Raw genomic sequence first — 17,332 nt, 5'->3', positions numbered from 1 at the left:
GGGCAGAAGCCCTGAATAATGTTAATAGAGTTCCATTAGCACTATTGCGGGAGGAGATTCCTAAATATTCTATCCTTTGGAGGCTTTCGCGCTATGCCAGAGGATATTTCCGTGAGCTTTCTCAGAGCACTGATGACGTTTTCTCCTCTTGCCTGAGGAGTTCCAAAGGCAATTTTCTGTTCATTCAGTTTTGAGGCACTTTGACGTTAAGAAGATGGGAATGTGTTACCTGGGAAGCAGAAATGAGTTTGGAGGTTCTCGGGCCTGTTTTCATTTTGTACTGTCTGCCCCTTTCAGCCACAGCTGGTAGCGTTTTTGGCAAAAGAATTAAGTTTGTGGGTCTTCTATGAATCTTACTGGGGTTCACTCAATTAGGCAAGCCACACCCACAGATCTCTGAGATAAGCTTTTGTCTATCTTGGGGTGCTGCAAGTTTGGGCTCCCAACCAGTGGAGGCCAGAAATCTAAGATGGATCTCCCTGGGCTAAAATCAAGATGTGGGCAGGGCTATGTTTCTTCTGGAGGCTCTAGGGGAGAATGTCTTTCCTTGTCTTTTCCGGCTTCCACTTGGCCCCTGACCCCTTCCACTTGGTGCTGTTCTGCCTATTGCCCCCAGGCCCAGCAGGTGCTAACCCCATAATGGCCAATGGGCGATAGTGGTCTTCCTGCCTTAGTCTTGGGATCCCATCCAGCGCCACTGGGAGGAAGCAGAGGGCTTCACTCTTCAACTGATGCAATCCCGTCTATGGCCACTGGGTGGCGTCAGGGCATCCTTGCCTCAAGAATGCAGAAGCGAGGATTCTCCTAGAAGTTGTTCTGGGGGCAGGGGGATTTGTCATGGAGTGGGTGTGGGGGGTTGTGCAGATTTCTACCTTGGGAGGGGTAAAGCACAGTTTCTGCTGCTACACCTGTCCTTTAGGGATGTCCCTTCCTGCCCTCCATGGTCCTGTGCCTGATGGTGCTGGGCTGGGCTTCTGGGGCAGATTTAAGACTGGCGCTGGCTCTGGTCCCGGAAGCGTCTTGTGCTCTGATGAGAAGGCCCCAAGGAAGTCTTAAGGGAAGCTCTGAAGAGCGTGTGTGTCCACAGTCGTTGGTACCTGTAAGTGGATGTTGGAAGCAGTCAGAGATGGTATGGGTAGGAGTTGCTGAGGAATCAGCGTAGGAAATAGAATATATAAAAAAAAGTGTAGAGATTTCACATGTCCCTTTGAGGCACCCCTTGAGCATCACCCCTTGCATGCAGCTCCCAGCGTTGCTTCACCACAGCCTCCTGTCCACGCCTGCACAGCCTCACCATCAGCAGCAGCTAACATCCATTGAGTACTTATTCTGTGCCATCCTTGGTCCAAGGTGCTTTACAAACTTCTCTCCTTTCATCTTCACGACCACTCCATGAGGAAGACAGCATCCTTAGGCCCATTTTACACATGAATAAGCTGAGGCTTAGGTTAAATGACTTGTCCAGGTCACACAGGCAGTGAGTAATTGAGCCAGAATTTGAACTAAGCCCACTGCCTCTTACCCACCATGCTGCACTGGCTCCTGGACCCTGGGTTATGGAGGAAAGAGACCAAGATAGAGTTGAAGCCACAATGCCATTTTCCTTGCCCACAGTTTAACTTCCATTATCACCATCATTTGCATCTCTTCCACGTCACCTCCATCTCCATTTTCTGTCTTCATCTCTATCATTGTCATCTTTTTTATCTCCTTCTCTCCTCTGCCAACTCTGTTTCTCATCTCCCTCTAACTCTATATGTCATAGCAGAGTTATCAATAAGCAGAAAACTGGAAACAATCTGAATGTGGAGCAATATGAGGTTGATTTAAGTTCTGACATATTTATACAACAAATTCTCTTAATTTGTTGAATTTCACAAATACTTAAGCACCCACTCTTTGCCACACACCGTGACTCCAATGGCAAACACTGCATCATCGTTAAAAGAAAAAAAGCTTTCAATTCAAGCTGGTGGACTGAACTTAACGCACTTCCCCTTTTTCTTCCTCGAGTTCCCACTGAAATGACAGTGAAGATGTATAAAATGTCAAAAGCCATAACAGAACTGAGAACAGGTGCAGGGTGGGGGACACATACCAGCCACTGCAATTAAACCCCCCTAGCACTTCATTCCTCCATATGGACAACCAAAGCTCACCAGATACTTGAGATAAAACAGCGGCATAAAAGAGAAGGCTTTCTGGAGGAAATCAGAGACTAGAAGACAATTTTCAAAAAGTTAAAAACGTACAAATAGTTTTACTCGTAATAGTGAATACCGAGTGTTGTTGAGGATGTGGAGCAGCCGGAACTCTTGGACGCTGCTGATGGGAACGCAAAAATGGTACCACCGCTTTGGAAAACAGTTCGGCAGCTTCTTACAATCATGAAACCAACTTACATATGACCCGATAGTTCTCCATGCAGGGACTTGTGTGCAAGTGCTCACAGAAGCTTTCTTCATGATAGCCCCAAATCGGAACTAGTCCAAATGTACGATGGGACACTACTCAGCAATAAAAAGAGAACTGCTGCTGCATGCGGCATGGATGAATCTTAAAAGCGCTCTGCTCAGAGAAGCCAGGTGCAAAATACTACAAACAACAGGATTTTTGTAAATCTAGAAAAGAAGGGGCGCCTGGGTGGCTCCGTTGGTTAAGTGTCCAACTCTTGATTGCGGCTCAGGTCATGGTCTCATGGTCCATGGGCTGGTGCCCTCCAAGCCTGCTTGGGAGTCTCTCTCTCCCTCTCTCACTGCCCTTCCCCCAAATGTACGCACACGTGCTCTCTCTCTCTCCCTCAAAATAAACATTTTTTTAAAATTCTAGAAAAAGAAAAACTAGAGGGAGGAGACCGACATGAGGGACACAAGGGAACATTCTGAGCTGACGAAAATGTCTTCTATCTTGATTGTGGTGGTGGGTACACAGCTGTATACATTCCTCCTAAGTCACCATATTTTTATACCTACAATTGTTGAATTTTATGGTATCGAAATAATGCCTTAATAAAGTCTGTTTTTAAGAGTGAAAATATGGGGGTACCTGGGTGGCTCAGTTGACTGTCTGACTCTTGATTTCAGCTCAGGTCATGAGGATCAAGCCCTGTGTTGGGCTCTGTGCTGGGCAGGGAGCCTGCTTGCGATTGTCTCTCCCTCTCTTTCTCTGCCGCTCCCCAACTTGTGCATGCATGCACTCTCTTTCTCTCAAAATAATGTTAATAATCATGAAAAACAAAAAGTAAAAATAACGTATCCTCAGGGAAACCCCCAAAGGTATTTCCATCACAAAGAAAAGCGTAGGATACTACAAAAAAGGAATATATGATAAGATATAATTGAAAATGACTGTCAAAGCACCAATCAAAAGAAGGCTGGAGTGGTCATACTGAAATCAGACAAAGTAGACCTCAGAACGAGGAATATTACCGGGGATAAAGAAGGTCATTTCATGCTAAAGGACAAAACAATCAGAAGGTAGCAATCCCAGATGTGCGTGCACCCAGTGATGATCTCTAAGGCACATGAAGCAAAACCCAAGAGAACTGCAAGGAGAAAGAAATCCACATTTACAGGTGGAGAGTTCCACACTTCTCTCTCAATAAATGATAGAACAAATGGACAGAAAGAAAAGATGTATTAGACCTGAACCGCTCTTTTCAACAACTGGCCTAAATGGACATTTGTGGAATACCCTGTCGAACCACAGAATGTGGCTCTCAACCCGGTGGGCTGCTGTGCAGGCACGAAGAATGAGAACGTATATATGCAGTTACTGTGCGTGGATGTGACCTTGTTTCTGGAAGTCCCCAAGGAACTTGGATTTTGCTAAGGCTGAAAGTTCCTGTGTATTACTTAGCACATTTTACTGAAATCAGAGCAGCCATTGCAGAATCTTCCAGAAAACTCACTGCTCAGCCCTGGACCCCACTGCACTTCCATTCTCCTACTCCCCAGTCTCGTTACAAGGCTTAATAGAAGATGTCAAGGTGGGCACATGTGGGGGCTGTACAACCCAGGAGGTGAGTAAAGCAGATCACGGAATGGGAAGTGTGGTGTCCTACCTGTGTGTAGTGATGCTAGAAAGGATAGATGTAGGGAGGAAGAGTTTCAGGATAGTATCAAATTCTTTTTTTTTTTTAAATTTTTTTTTTTTTCCATTTGAGACAGAGAGGAGAGATAGAGAGAGAGAGAGAGAGAGAACGCACAAGCAGGGGAGAGGAGGAGGAGAGAGAGAATCCCAAGCAGGGATTTCATGACTCTGGGATCATGACTTGAGCTGAAACCAAGAGTCAGACACTCAACTGACTGAGTCACCAGCTCTACTGTGCTGACAGCAGAGAATCCGATGTGGGGCTCGAGCTCACAAACTGCAAGATCATGACCCGAGCCAAAATGGAGAGTTGGAGGCTTAACCGTCTTTGCCACCCAGGTGCCCCAGGATAGAACCAAATTCTTAAAAGAAGTTACCTCTGGAAAGGTGCAGTTACGCATAATCATTGTATCACTTATCCAAAGAAGTGAGTTAATATTTGTAAAGTGCTGAGGGCAATGCCTAGCAGATGGTTAACTGCTATAAAAATCATTATACTAAATAAATCTGTGTTTTCCAATTTTCCTACAATAAACATGTATTACTTTTATAATGGATAATAAAAGTAATTTGTAAAAGACTTGTGGGTCCATTAAAGTCACCAGAAGGAGAGATGTGTTGTTGTTGTTGTTGTTAATAAGATTTGATAACTAATGATCCAGGGGACTGAGCCCAAGGATGAAGGAGCCAGAAATGATGTCCAAGTGCCAAGAGTAAGCCCAGCTGACCACAAGAAGAAGTAAATCAGTAGATATTTGTGGCGAGGCCCAGTTCGTGGGAGGCCTGGTGTACGGAAGGGATGGGAAAATGTCCTTCTCAAACTGCATTTCACAGAGAGGCCACGGCCTGATTTTCTGAGTCAAATCTTTATTTGGCAAACAAAGTTCCTTCCTGATAACGCAGCCACGTGAGAGGGGGTCACCACCCAAAAGCATCTCCTCCAGAAAACAAGGAGCCGAGAGTCCCCCTCCTCTGCTGTTGCTTTTGTGGCAAGGTGGAGATGGCCTGTGGACGATGGACCACGGGGCAGCAAAGCCCCTCCAAGGAGTTCCCTCCTCCTGAGTCGCAGAGGGGTGGTGGGAATTTTACCCCGGGGCCGGGAACTTCTTACCCATGGTTCGCTGGACCATAGAGAGCTGGGTAGGAAGGAGGGACCCCGGAGGACAAGGCTCCAAGGGGCGGTGGTCCTGCATTCCACCTCCCTGGGGACAGGCAGGGGCTCCAGGCTCTGGCTGAGGCCCAGCTTGGAGTCACAGGTGATTCCGTCTCCTCTGAAGCCCAAAGCCGGCCCTGCTAGGAGTGGCAGCCACTCATGAGAAGGGGTTGTCATCGCCCCTCAAAATGGGCTGTGATTTGCTCCAAAGTCTTTCCTTTGGTTTCAGGGACACAGGACAGAGTGAAAAGGACACTGAAGATGCAGAAGGCGGAGGCGAGCCAGAAGGCACCGTAAGGCCTGAGAACCTCCTGGAAAGAGAGGAAGGGCCTCATGTAGACACAACAGGTCAGGAGCCCTCATGGACCCTGAGCTGAGGCCCTGGCCCCCTCCGCCCACCCCCCCACCCAGGCTCAGGGGTGTGGAGGAGGGTCTGGCCCTGCCATCCAGAAACCTGCAACGAGCACCATACAAAGTGTGGACGTTGGGTGGCTGGGGAAGCTGGCAAAACTGTCATGAAGTGCCTCCCCCAAGGTCAGACCCCCACTGTCAAGTGACAGCTGGGCTCCCACCCCTGGTGTCTGCCTCCAGGGCCCCCAGACCTACTCTCTACACTGTGCTTTGGCCCTGCCCCTGAGTTCCCTGCCCTCCAGAGGAGTCTCTTCTTGGTGCCACAGGGAGCAGGCTGCACTGGGGCAGTGTGAGCACGGAGGACACTCAGGACCCACTGGCATGGAAGAAGAGAGAGCACTTCCCATCACTCAGAGCCTGGTCACCCTCCCAGGACAGACCTGATGACCTCCCAGGTGCCAGGACCAGAGGCCCCTCCCTTGTCAGCTCCTTTCCCTCTGGGACCCGGTGATCCAGCGCTCCCCTGCCCGCCCGCCCCCCTCCCCCAAACTCTGGGACACTGTACACTCCTGGGTCACTGTTAGGTCCTTTACCGCCGCACCCCCTCCTTTGTTGCTGGTCCCTCCGCACAGCTCCCAGTGAGTAATTTCCGGTCTTTGCTAAGACTTTGCTCCGGTCTTCCCGATGTGTTCCCCAGCGCAGCCCGCCTGAGACCCAGGCCCTGCAGAGACTCCAGGCCAACCCCAGGCATCCATATCTCTCCTGGCCTGCCCACCCCCACCTCCCCACCCCCTCCAGCCTCCCAGTGGTTTGTTCTCCTTCTGCTGTCTGCTGCCAGCCCAACCTCATCCACCCCGTCCACCCCAATCCATCCACAGGGCACCCTGTCCACTGCATTCATTGCTGTCTCTGGCTCCTCCAACAGGCCTGGACATGGTATGTACCAGGAGACCTGGGGGAGGGGGGGCGGACGGGAATGAATGCCTGGACAGGTGGCCTATCTGCTCCAGAACCATCCTCCCCTATCAGCTGGGGAGCCCCGTGGCAGGGTCCAGGGCTGTGTCAGTCCATCTGTGCAAAAGTAGCAAAGTTTTAAAATGAACTGACGCTCCCACAACCCTGAGGGGAAGGTGCTGTCACCCTCCTCCATCTTCAGCCAAGGAAGCTGGTTTAGAGAAGGTGAGCAGCACACCCCAGGTCACACAGTGGGAAGTGGCCGAGGTGGGGTTAGAGCCCAGGCTTGTCAACTCCAAAGCCAGAGTTCTTCCCGCACAGCCCTAGATCCTGGCCCATGTCCCCACTGTCCAATGGTGGAACTGTATCCTGCTTTCCTTCTGCCCGAATGGCCTGAAGGCTCCTGAGTGGTCACAGCCTGTGTTCTGCACCTTTCCTGGCCCATCCGTCTTCCCTTCGTCCCTGACCAAGATGGCCGGTGTCCCAGGACGGTGGGGCCTCAGCCACTGGCCCTGAGTCTTCTGCAGTAAGAGTAATTCTAAAAAGTGCTCCCCACTGACTACGTGAGGAGACCCTCAGGGCCTGCACTTACCATGACGCTGCTGAACTCTTTCGTCACCAGGAAGGCCATGAACCAGTTAGTGAGGACGCACACTCCTGTGGCCAGGCCCTTGACGTGCAGAGGAAAGATCTCAGACATGAGGAGCCAGGGGATGGGCCCCCAGCCCACCGCGAAGCCTGTGGGAGCAAGACAGGCATTAGAAGCCCATAGGGCCGACCCCTTGGCCGGCCACAGACCCCCTGGGCCAAAGCCTCGCAGTTTCCAGTCAGGGCCCCCCAGGGCCTTCCTGCAGCGACGTCTCAGGTCAGTCCCTCTACTTCTTAGTACCAGGCTTTTCTCTGTAGAATGGGGTCATGCCAGGGCCCGCTTGGAGGGCTGTTTGGGGAGTAAGTGAAAGGGGCAGAGAAGGGTTTAGCTCAGTGCCCGGGGCCTTGGTCAGAGCCATAAACGCAGGGGCGGGGGACCTGTGGGATGGGGAGGCCTGGACCAGCTGGGAGCCGCAGGAACCCGGCAGTGATGGAATGGCCCCACAGGCCCCCCTGCCCAACCTCCCCATGGGCCCCCTCTCACCAGCGATGAAGAGGCACATGCTGCCCACTGCCAACCAGGCCAACCCCACGCTGGCACTGGTGGGCTCCATGGAGATGGGTGTCGAGAGGTCCACGTGTGAGGAGTTGCTGGGGCCGCCCTGGGTCAGCTTGAAGTAGGCGCCGAAGGCACTGGTGCTGAACACCATGATCACACCTGCAGGCGGAAGGGGGCAGTGCGCAGGGCTCTGGGAGAAGCGGACCGCGGTCCGGGCACGGGGCACTCAGGTTAGAGTCTCAGTGCAGTGTGGCCACAGTGATGCGGCCTGGGTTTCTCTGAGAGGGTGGTGAGCGGGACCCAGGAGCCCAGATCAGCAGCACCCAGCCCGGGCCGGCCCCAGCTTGGACCTCGAACCGGAGCCAACTCCAAGAAGCTCCTGGTGGCAGTGCCTTCCTGGACTGAGGAGCAGGAGTGGTAACTGTGACAGCAGCATGGGTTTCACTCCTATGCAGATCATCTCTGGATCCTCACAATGGCCCATCGCCCCCATTTCATACAGGGAAAACTGAGGTTCAGAGGGGTGAAGTCACTTGCCCCAAAAGACCTTCAGCTTCTGAGTCACTTCTCCTGCTGGGTCCTCAGTTTCCTCATTGTAAACTGGGGCCCCGATGGCACCTGCTTGGAGGCTCACTGCAAGGGTCTGTTAGTGCAGGCCTGGTCTGGAGCAAGCACTCAGTAAGGGCTCCCATGGATCTCGGTCTTGTTCTCAGGGGTGCTTGGCTGGCCTTTTCCTGTCTCAGTGTGGTGGCCTTGGCAAAGACCCTCCAGTCTGTGGTGGGGACCCTGGCCTGCGCCACCCCATTTTCAAAGGGCCGAGCCCTTGCCCTCGGGCCTCACCTGACAAGGTCAGGAGCAGCCTCCGCCCAGCTTTGTCCATGATGAGGGCCGCCATGGCCGTGAACAGCACCTGGATGATGCCCACGATGACCGAGGCTAGGCTGCTCTCCTGGGGAGATGGGCCGAGGCGGGTCAGGCAAAGACCCCAGGACTAGGCCCCATCCACACAGCATCTGGATGAGGCAGGCCAGGGTGGAGGCCTCTTTACCTTGAACTTGGCTTCCTCAAAGATGGTCTCTGCATAGAACATGACAGCATTGATCCCTGACAGCTGCTGGAAGGCCATGAGTGAAACGCCGATGATGAAGGGCTTGTAGATGCTAGGAAGCCTCAGCTGGGCCAGGCGGAAGCCCTGCTCAGACAGAAGCCGGTGTCAGTGCGTCTCCCTACCCCCTCCGGAGGGGCCTGCTGGCTTTGAGCCCCTGTCCTAAAGCCTGGTGGAGGGAGTGAGGCTCAGCTTCTTATCACCTGGGCTGCAGGTCCAAGACAGGTCTCCGCATCACTTTAGCCTCTCCATCTGTAAGGTCCTCACCTCCCCATGCCCTTTCCTGATTTGCTGGGGGAACTACAAAGAGATTACATGGGCACATAGCCAGGGGTTCCAGAATCCTACCAGCCTCAGGCCTGGGCCTGTGCTGAGTGCCTCTCCTGGTACCACCAGGCACATGCTAGGACTCCCATCTTACAGATGAAGAAAGGAAGGCTTAAGGATGGGAAGGTCAGACAGCAGGTAAGTGGCAGAGACTCAGTCTTCTCCGCTGCCCTCCAGTATCCCATTTAAAAATCCACTTCCTCAAGGTTGCGCCTGCGTTTCCTTCTGACACACTGGGCCTTTCTCTTCCTGGGACAGTAAGATCAAGGCTAAGGCCCAGCCAAGTAGTGGGGCTCCAGCAGGCCTTTGCTTGCTCACACATAGGACAATGCCACCACTTGTGCCTCTCCTCCCCGTGTGTGTCTGCACAGCCTTGGGGACAGGCTGTGCTAGCCTCCCCTGGCTGCAAAGGGGCCATACCTCACTGTTTCCTCCCCACCCTGGCTCTGGATCCCAGCCCCTCACCTGATGCTCAGCCCCGACAGGGGGCTCCTCCCAGGTCTGCTCAGAGCCCCACAGGAACTGCATAGCGGCCATGGCTTCCTGGCGCTTGTGCTGGGTCAGCAAGAAGCGTGGGGTCTCGGGCATGTAGCACATGAGCAGCAGCATGAAGGAGGCGGGCACACAACCCAGCACAGCCAGCCAGCGCCACTCCAGGACCCAGCCTGGTGGGGGGCAGGGGGGTGGTGGTTTCAGATGTCAGTGCGGAGTGGGCCAGCCTGCACCTTATCAGGGAGCGCCTGCCCTCTCACCAACCCCCGGGACTCAGCTTAAAGGGTGGGGGCCTCACGACCTCTGTGTGGCTACTACCCTTGCTCGCGTTTGTTACTAATACTGTTGTTACCATCTGTTGAGAAACATTGCGTAAACAAGCTGGTGGGCGCATTATGCTACATCTGCTCAGTGGATATTTACGTGGCAATCAAAAATGAATGAGGCACTTGTTTTGTCTAAAAGGGAGGGGTGGGAGAATAAATATGCATAGTCGTCACGCACAGACTCTGGAAGGCCACAAGAAGCAGGCAAGTGGGCTCCTCTAGAGAGGAAGGGGGACAGAGTGGGAGAGACTTTTTTCCTGAACACCAGTGGATCAATATTCACAGAAATTGATCAATCAAAGTGCAGGTTATGATGAGGCAATTCTATAGGCATATTGACACCCATGTGTCTGTCCCAAATGTCAATGTCTGTATTTGGCAGGGACTTTGGCACATTGCGGGTCCCCAAAAGCAGCCAGACTGCTGGTAGGACTCTGAATTAGAATCTGGATGCTAAGTGGGTAAAAATGAATGACCACACACCAGCATGTTGTCCACTCTGAAGAACCAGAGGGCACAGGCTCTGGGCCCTGCCACTGCCAGTCAGGTTCCTGAAGCCCCCATTCCTTGCTGGGTATAAGGCCATCCCTTGACAGTTCTCTTGGGGCCTGGTGCTTTTCATGTGTCGCTTAATTTAGTCCCTCAACAGCCTTGGGCTAGGTAGGGTTATCTCCACTTAAAGACAGGGGAAGCGAGGCTCCCTGGGGCAGTGTGACAGAGCCAGAAAGTGTCCTCTAATGTGGAACCATCAGGTATGAAGCCTCTTTCTACCACAGTTCTAGCGAAAGCATGTCTGCCTCCAGAAGCTTCCTCATGTTGACCCCAGCTCTGACCCTCGGGTTCCCTGGGACCCTCCTCCTTCACGCTGCAAATCTAGTACTAGTATTTCTGAGAGACAGCCTTGGGCCCTCCAAACTCCTGGGCTGGAGTTTTTGGGGTGTCCCCCCACCCCCTTAAATTCTTAATTTGTTACTGCACAGTGACCCAACCAGTCAGCCCTCCCCACACCCTCGGAATGGGCTTCTGCCCTGGGAAGATGAGGACATCGCCTTCTCCCACTCTCCCTGGGAGTTAGGCACAAGACCCACACATCCCACGTGCTCAGGCAGGTGATCTGGGACCCTGGCACCTTGGGCACTGGCTGTGTGACCTTGGGCAAGCCCCTTGACCTCTATGAACTTCAGTTTCTACAGCTTCAAAATGGCCACCCAGCCATTAGCAGGGATCAAAAGAGATAGCAGGAAAACCATACCTGCCAGGTAGGCTAGGAGGATGCCTGTGACGACCATCAGCTGCACACAGGAGCCGAGCAGCCCCCGCACTGCAGGGTAGGCGATTTCAGAGATATACACCTGGTGGCAATGGAGAGAAAACTTTACTCGGTGCCCAAGAGTTCTTAAAACTGAAGAGCCTCAGCTACTCAGAGTTGAGGAGAACCTCAGTTGGGGCTGCTCCAAGCCAGGTGGGCCTCTGGTTGCAGGTCCCAGGTCGCCGAAGCCCTCCCCGTACCTCCCCACGTCTCCAAGTGATCAGCAGCAGGTGTTTTACAGGGGATTAAGGGTATATACGTGGCTGCTGTGTGTGTTTGTGGGGAGGTGGCACAGAGTTTTTCAAACTTTCATTTAATTGCATGACTAGCCTCAATAAATACAGCTTCTGATGCAGTAGGTCTAGGGTGGGCCCCAAGATTCTGCCTTTCAAACTTGCTTCAGATGACACCCAGGCTGCCGGTCCAAGGACCACACTCTGAGCAGTGCCCTTGGAACCAGAACTCTGCCTCAGTTGCTACTAGTGACTGCTACTGCTTTCTCTGGGCCCCGGGGGCCAGAAAGGTCTTGCCCACACTTCTAGGTTATTCTATTACCTTATGCCGACGGCTAAGATGGGTGTGTTTTTGTCCAGTAACAAAACCCAAAACATGAAATCCAACTCCACTGCTGCCCAGAAAATGCAGGTAAAGGGAGTGGCAGGTGCAAAGGGATGACCAGGGAGGACTCACAGCCACTACTTTTAATGTCACCAGGTTGACGTGTGGGTAGTTGATCAAGCCCATGGCCAGCAGCAGTTCCCTGGTCACCCTACAATCTCAGCTGCCAGGGTCCAAGGCCTTCCAGGGCTATACATGCAGAGTCTCGGTCAGTCCCCACAACCAGTGCATGAGGCAATGCCCCACTTTACAGGGGAGGAAACTGAGGCACAGAGAGGTGCTCGGCCCCAGTGAGTGGCAGAGCCGGCACTGTCAGCCTGGACAGTGGTGGCTCGGGAGATGGGGAGAGGAGAGATACAGCAGCCGGAGGACTAGCTCCTGGGTAGTGAAGGGGAGCAGCAGAGCCCAGCAGCCTTTGCTGCCAGGACAAACCAGAAGAGAATTTTCCTAAGCTGAATTCAATGGTCTGAATGACAGTGGGAGATCTAAGATCTGCAGGCTTCTGTGACCATCCACAGATGGCATCTTATTTGTAGAGCAAGAGAGAGGCCTGGTGAAGTGGCACAGTCCTGGGTTCGAGTAATAAGTAGCTTTGCCACTGACTAGTTGTGGCTGGACAAAGGACTTCAGTTTCTGAAGCTCACTTCATCTGTAAACAAGGATAACGGCGGCTCCTTCCAAGGCCCGTTGCGGGGGTAAGGAAGATAAAGCTGGTAAGGGGAACCGTGCCAGGCACCCAGGAGGCCGCAGCCAGGGAGAAGCACGCTCCCAGGTCTGCTCCTTTTCTGTCCCAGGGCGCGAGGCTGGGGGACACTCACCGGAGCTACGAGCGAGGCAATACCGCAGGCCACGCCGGTTAGGAGGCGGCCCCCGAGCAGCATCCACACGTTCTGGGCCGCGGTGATGACTGCAAAGCCGACCACGAAGGGCAGGGTGCAGAGCAGAAGGCTTAGCTTGCGCCCGGCGCGGTCCACGAGCCAGCCGCCCAGCACGCCCCCCGCCGCGGCTCCCAGGGTCACGATGGCCTGAGGGCGAGGCGACCGCAGGATGAAGAGGGGACGCCAGGGAGCCTCAGCCCAACCTCGCCCTCAATCCCAGCCCCAGCAGCAGCCTCAGCGAAAAGGGGATGGGGGTCCCAGGCTGGCGGTCCGCGGGGGAGGGTGACCCCTGGCAGGAGAGCCGGGACGCACCCGGAGGAGGGTCTCAGTGCCCGCCCAAAGCAAGGTAAGGGCGGGGTCCCTTTGCGCGTGAGACGGGAGGAAGAGGGTCCCAGGCGGGCTGGAGGGTGAGCCCGAGGCCTCACCCCGAACCAGGAGGCGGCGGCGTCGTCGAGGCGCAGGGCCTGGGCCGCGGCGCGCCGCAGGCTCGGGATGGCGGGGGAGCTGTAGCCGAGCGCGAAGCCGAAGGTGAGCGGGCCCAGGGCGGCGGCGAAGGCGGCGAGGAAGACCCGGCGACTGAGAGGGGCGCTGCGGGGACAGGGCGGTTGGTGAGCGGCGCCGGCCTGGGCGCAGCAGAAGGGGCGAGGCCACTCCCTGGGCCTGAGTCGCCCCCCTACCCGCTCACCTGCCGCCGGGCTGCCCCAGGAGCGGCTGGGTCTCCTCCTGGTCCTCCGGCGTCATGTCTGCACCCAACGCCTGCTTGGTCAGCTCTGTTGCCTGAACTGTCACGGGTCCCGCGAGTGCAGCACGCACCCGCCTCTCACAGCAGAGCCGGCCAATGGGCGGGGAGGGTCTGCTCAGGGGCCGGATGGGAACGGCCAATGGGAACGCAAGGCGGGGTTAGCGTCTGCGCTAGGAGCCACCCCCCAAATCAAAGCCGACCAATGGGAGAAAAGAGCCGGTTGGTGACGCTCACTGGGACCGCCCCCAGGACCTAGCTCGCCAATGTTTAGGTGGGGCGGAGTTTGTATCTGGGCCCGGACTATAACCATCCAATAGGAGTGTGGTGCGAACCCAGAGGCGGGATCAGAAAGCTGACTCAAGCTGAGCTGGCCAATGAAGGTGGAAGGCGGGGATTACATTTTCTCCTGGAGCCGCCTCTTAGTCTAGCTTCAACCAATGAGGCTAGCAGCAGGACGAAGGGGGAGCAGGTAGGTCGCGCACCCGACTTCCCGCCCCGACTCTGGGGAGCAGGCTGCCTGGGCTGCTCTGCAGTTCCTGCTCTGCGTTAACCGCTGCCCTGGGGCCTGGGTTGGAGGCACCCGGTCCAGATCAGCCCACTGAAACCGCAGGGAGGAATGTCTTCAAACGACTGTCTTGGGCCTCTCTCTTTCCTTTTGGAAGGCTGGGCTGCTGGGGGCAGAGGCATGGCCCTGCGCGCTGCAATCCACCTCTGTGCCGGTCACTACTCGGGGCCCCCAGATTGCTGACGGCTACCAGCCAACAACCACTAGGACCTCCAGGTGCTAAGGACCTGTGTTGGGCACGGTCCTCGGTTATGCGACTGATCTGGGCTTAAATGGTGAGCCCCAGACTCCCGGTTTACACTCACTTCATAGGTCATCTTAACTCTTGAATCTTCATCTTACCACCTGCCATCTTCCAGTCTCTTGCCGATGTTAACAGCTAACCTCTTCGCATACGCACCCAAGTCACTGCTGGAGGTACGATGTCAGGGCTCTGAAGAATCTTGCCATTTGTACCTGGCAAATACACACTCTGTATGGGGCAGCTGAGGTGCAGTGCTGTGTAATTCTTGCAAGAACCAGGGCTATGAGTAAGAGGTTTGGCTTCTAATCCCTCTCTGGGCCTCTGTTAACTCATCTGTAAGTGGGGATGACAATATCCACCTTCCGGGAAGGTTTTGAGCAGAGGCAATGCACATAAAAGACCAAGCACACGTGAAGCACTCAAATGCTAGCCAGTATGACTATGAAAGTTGTTTGACCCAGTGCAGCCACCTGATTGTACTATCTTTGAAGACAGGCACCCGCCCCTCTATGCTTCCACAGCATCTTGTGCTCAAGTTATAAATTCTCTCAGCTCTTATCACTGCTTTGCGATCACCTGTTTACTTCCCTCCCTCCCTCAGTGGTATGACCTCCTCCTCCAGTGAGTGGGCCCTGGGTGCTTGCAGAGTGGATGAATACCTGAAACCCCATGGCAAACGGTGTACTCTGTAACTCAGCCAGTGGGGTGTGCAGAGAGGCTTATGTGGACAGGACACTCCAGTGAGCCCAGCTAGCACAGCCCTCTGAGCCACAGGCCCCTCCAAACCTCCTCCTGCCCTCTGGTCGGTGGTCTCCCTTCCCGTGTGCAGCATTCACTTCGTGGCCTTTAGAAGCAGATATTGCTGCCAGAGCAGCCGCCCTCCCCCCCTTTTATAAGCGAAGCCCCATCGATCTGATTTGTAGGCTCAACCTCTTTCTCGCCCTTTCTATATTCGCTCCTTGGATCCATGACTCCTGGCAAATCTTGGGGCGGCTCTGACGCTGCCAATCTCTTTGGAAGAATGTTCTAAATCACCCTCGGCTTTTCTGTTCCCGGCCGAGAAGCAAGAAACTTCAGGCAAAAAGATGACAGAAAGAACACACAGACAAGCTTGGAAAGCCTACAAATTAGTTTAACATGAAAAACACCAGCCAGATCCAATGGACACAAGGCACTCAGCCTGACTCTGCACGGTGGATGGGGGAGCGAGCACAGCCCTGGGGTCAGAGAACTCACCAGTTTCATATCACTGCCCCCTTCTGAGCCTCAGTTTACTCATTTGACAAGCAATAATAGTGAAACCTAACTCACAAAACTTTTCATGAGGTTGAGAGACAGCACGAGTGGACCACGAGGTACAAAAGGGCATAACAAAACAAAGATGAAGAACGGGCCAGCTGCGTACCCCGAGAGATAACCTGGCTACATCCAGAAAGCACTGTCTGCATTATTCTCACCTCTTGGCATCTGCTGAAGGAAACCACACAGCCTTGGCTGAGTGCACCACGTTGAGCCATTTCTTGCACAAAGACCACTGTGGTGCAACAGACAGACAGGGTGCAAGGCCCACAAGAAGATAGGACCCAAACTTCTGTAACATCTGTCAGATCAAGGTCAGGTCAAACACAGCTCTCTGCTCTTCCAGGGAAGGCCTGTGGAAAAACCCTCGGAGATGCTCTAATGGGAGAATGACTTCACGTGTCTTTTGGTGGGTGATACAGGCAAGAAGAGAGCTAATACAATGGGATCTGTCAGACTAAAGCGAGGAGGTGAATTACCTTCTCCATACAGATGAAAATGTTTGCAGTGTCAGTGAAACTAGGTTTCCCCCTTTGATCTCCCCCCGGTTAGAGGCCGAGCTTTCACGGTTTCATTTGCTCTTGGTCAAGCCTGCATTTTCTTCTCACTTTGAGGAGGGGGGCCACAGAAGGCAGGTAAGGACAAGAGGGAGGACGATCACTTGATTCACGTGAAACGTGAGGAGGGGATCTGAGAGTAATTTTGATGACAAGGAGTGACTGTTGCCTGGCTATATGATTTGAGAGCAACAGCAAAACCAAACAAAATCATCTTTAGACTCTTAACAAGCTCCTACCCCTGTTATTCTTTGTGAGACACAAGGAGGAAGCAGGAGCTTCTAAGAACTAACCATTCAGCCTTTCTCAAAAGTCTATAGGTGGGGACGCAGCTGGTGCCAATCACCGTGACCCGAAACAGCAACAGGGGCCAAAGGTGCAGAAAGAAAACTTATTTATAATAGGTTTTAAAAGCAATGGCTTTTCTTTATCAAAGAAACACATTATGTGACATAAATTAAAACCATAATGAAAAAATAATTTTTCCATCTAAGTATATAAAATATAAGAGAAGGTTGCAGTACATAAGAATGAACATTTTTGATTTATTCAAAGTTTCAATCTAAAACCTCAATGAAATCTACCACCTTTATTACAAGGGGACTGATGGTTCCCAAACAGAAAGAAACAAAGGTCAAGGAAGATGGCACCGGACATTGGAGAGACCCAAACCGGCCAGGTGTGCAGAAGGTTTGGTCCAGTAGATCATGGGTGGGCTAAAAGCCACATTTTGTCGAGAAACGCTGTCAGAACTGGTTAAAGAGTATAAACCTCCATAAGAAAATTAAAGATGGCAAACTCAATCCCAACCCATCACTTCAGGTCGATAATGTCTTCGTCCGAGGAAGCTGTGAGCTGGAAGGGGCTCCTGCCCCACACGGGGCTGCCTTCTCTGTCCACCACAGGGTCCTGTTCGGAGCCCGTTGAGTAGTAGCGCCCCTCGGGGTTGGCTTCTGGAGCAGACGGACTTTCCAAGGAGCCCGATGTGATCCTAGAAGAGAAAAGTCACATAAAGGATCCCTGGAGAGCACTAGTGACCGGGGCCTCTTCTGTCAGGCAGTTTCCTGCTCCTTTGAGCTCATAAGCCTGCCTCTCCCCTTCCCTCCTCCCCCCCCCCCACCCTTACAGGGAAAGCTGGGACATGCAGGAGTCACCCCCGCAGAGGTTGGGGTC

The 17,332-nt window shown here is 53.6% G+C and overlaps 2 protein-coding genes across 8 annotated transcripts in view; both read right to left on the bottom strand.

Annotated features, from left to right (window-relative positions):
• Positions 1–4,938: 4,938 nt before the first annotated feature.
• On the bottom strand, positions 4,939–13,570 carry SLC2A8 (solute carrier family 2 member 8). 3 transcript variants are annotated; one of them, XM_045468436.1, is made up of 10 exons: positions 13,438–13,570; positions 13,178–13,340; positions 12,693–12,899; positions 11,200–11,299; positions 9,595–9,794; positions 8,746–8,889; positions 8,538–8,646; positions 7,683–7,856; positions 7,143–7,288; positions 4,939–5,556 (listed from the first exon to the last, which is right to left on the bottom strand). In XM_045468436.1, exons 1-10 carry the CDS (start codon positions 13,491–13,493, stop codon positions 5,419–5,421), a joined length of 1,437 nt encoding a protein of 478 aa, XP_045324392.1. In that variant the 5' UTR covers positions 13,494–13,570; the 3' UTR covers positions 4,939–5,418. The 3 variants fall into 3 exon arrangements, with proteins under 3 accessions (XP_045324392.1, XP_045324394.1, XP_045324393.1); XM_045468438.1 differs by lacking the exon at positions 7,143–7,288; XM_045468437.1 differs by lacking the exon at positions 13,178–13,340 and having other exon boundaries at positions 13,438–13,529.
• A 3,114-nt stretch (positions 13,571–16,684) lies between these two features.
• GARNL3 (GTPase activating Rap/RanGAP domain like 3) overlaps positions 16,685–17,332 on the bottom strand; it is a 148,808-nt gene continuing 148,160 nt past the window's right edge. For all 5 annotated transcript variants that reach the window (XM_045469758.1, XM_045469757.1, XM_045469756.1 and 2 more), the window contains one exon: positions 16,685–17,150. In XM_045469758.1, coding sequence (XP_045325714.1) covers positions 16,973–17,150 — 178 coding nt within the window. In that variant the 3' untranslated portion in view covers positions 16,685–16,972. The remainder of the gene's footprint in view (positions 17,151–17,332) is intronic.

The sequence above is a fragment of the Leopardus geoffroyi genome, chromosome D4 (genome assembly GCF_018350155.1).
Source record: "Leopardus geoffroyi isolate Oge1 chromosome D4, O.geoffroyi_Oge1_pat1.0, whole genome shotgun sequence".
Taxonomy (NCBI): Eukaryota; Metazoa; Chordata; class Mammalia; order Carnivora; family Felidae; genus Leopardus; species Leopardus geoffroyi.
The sequence above is the reverse complement of the archived record's forward strand: the minus strand, read 5'-3'. Positions and strand labels throughout refer to the sequence as shown.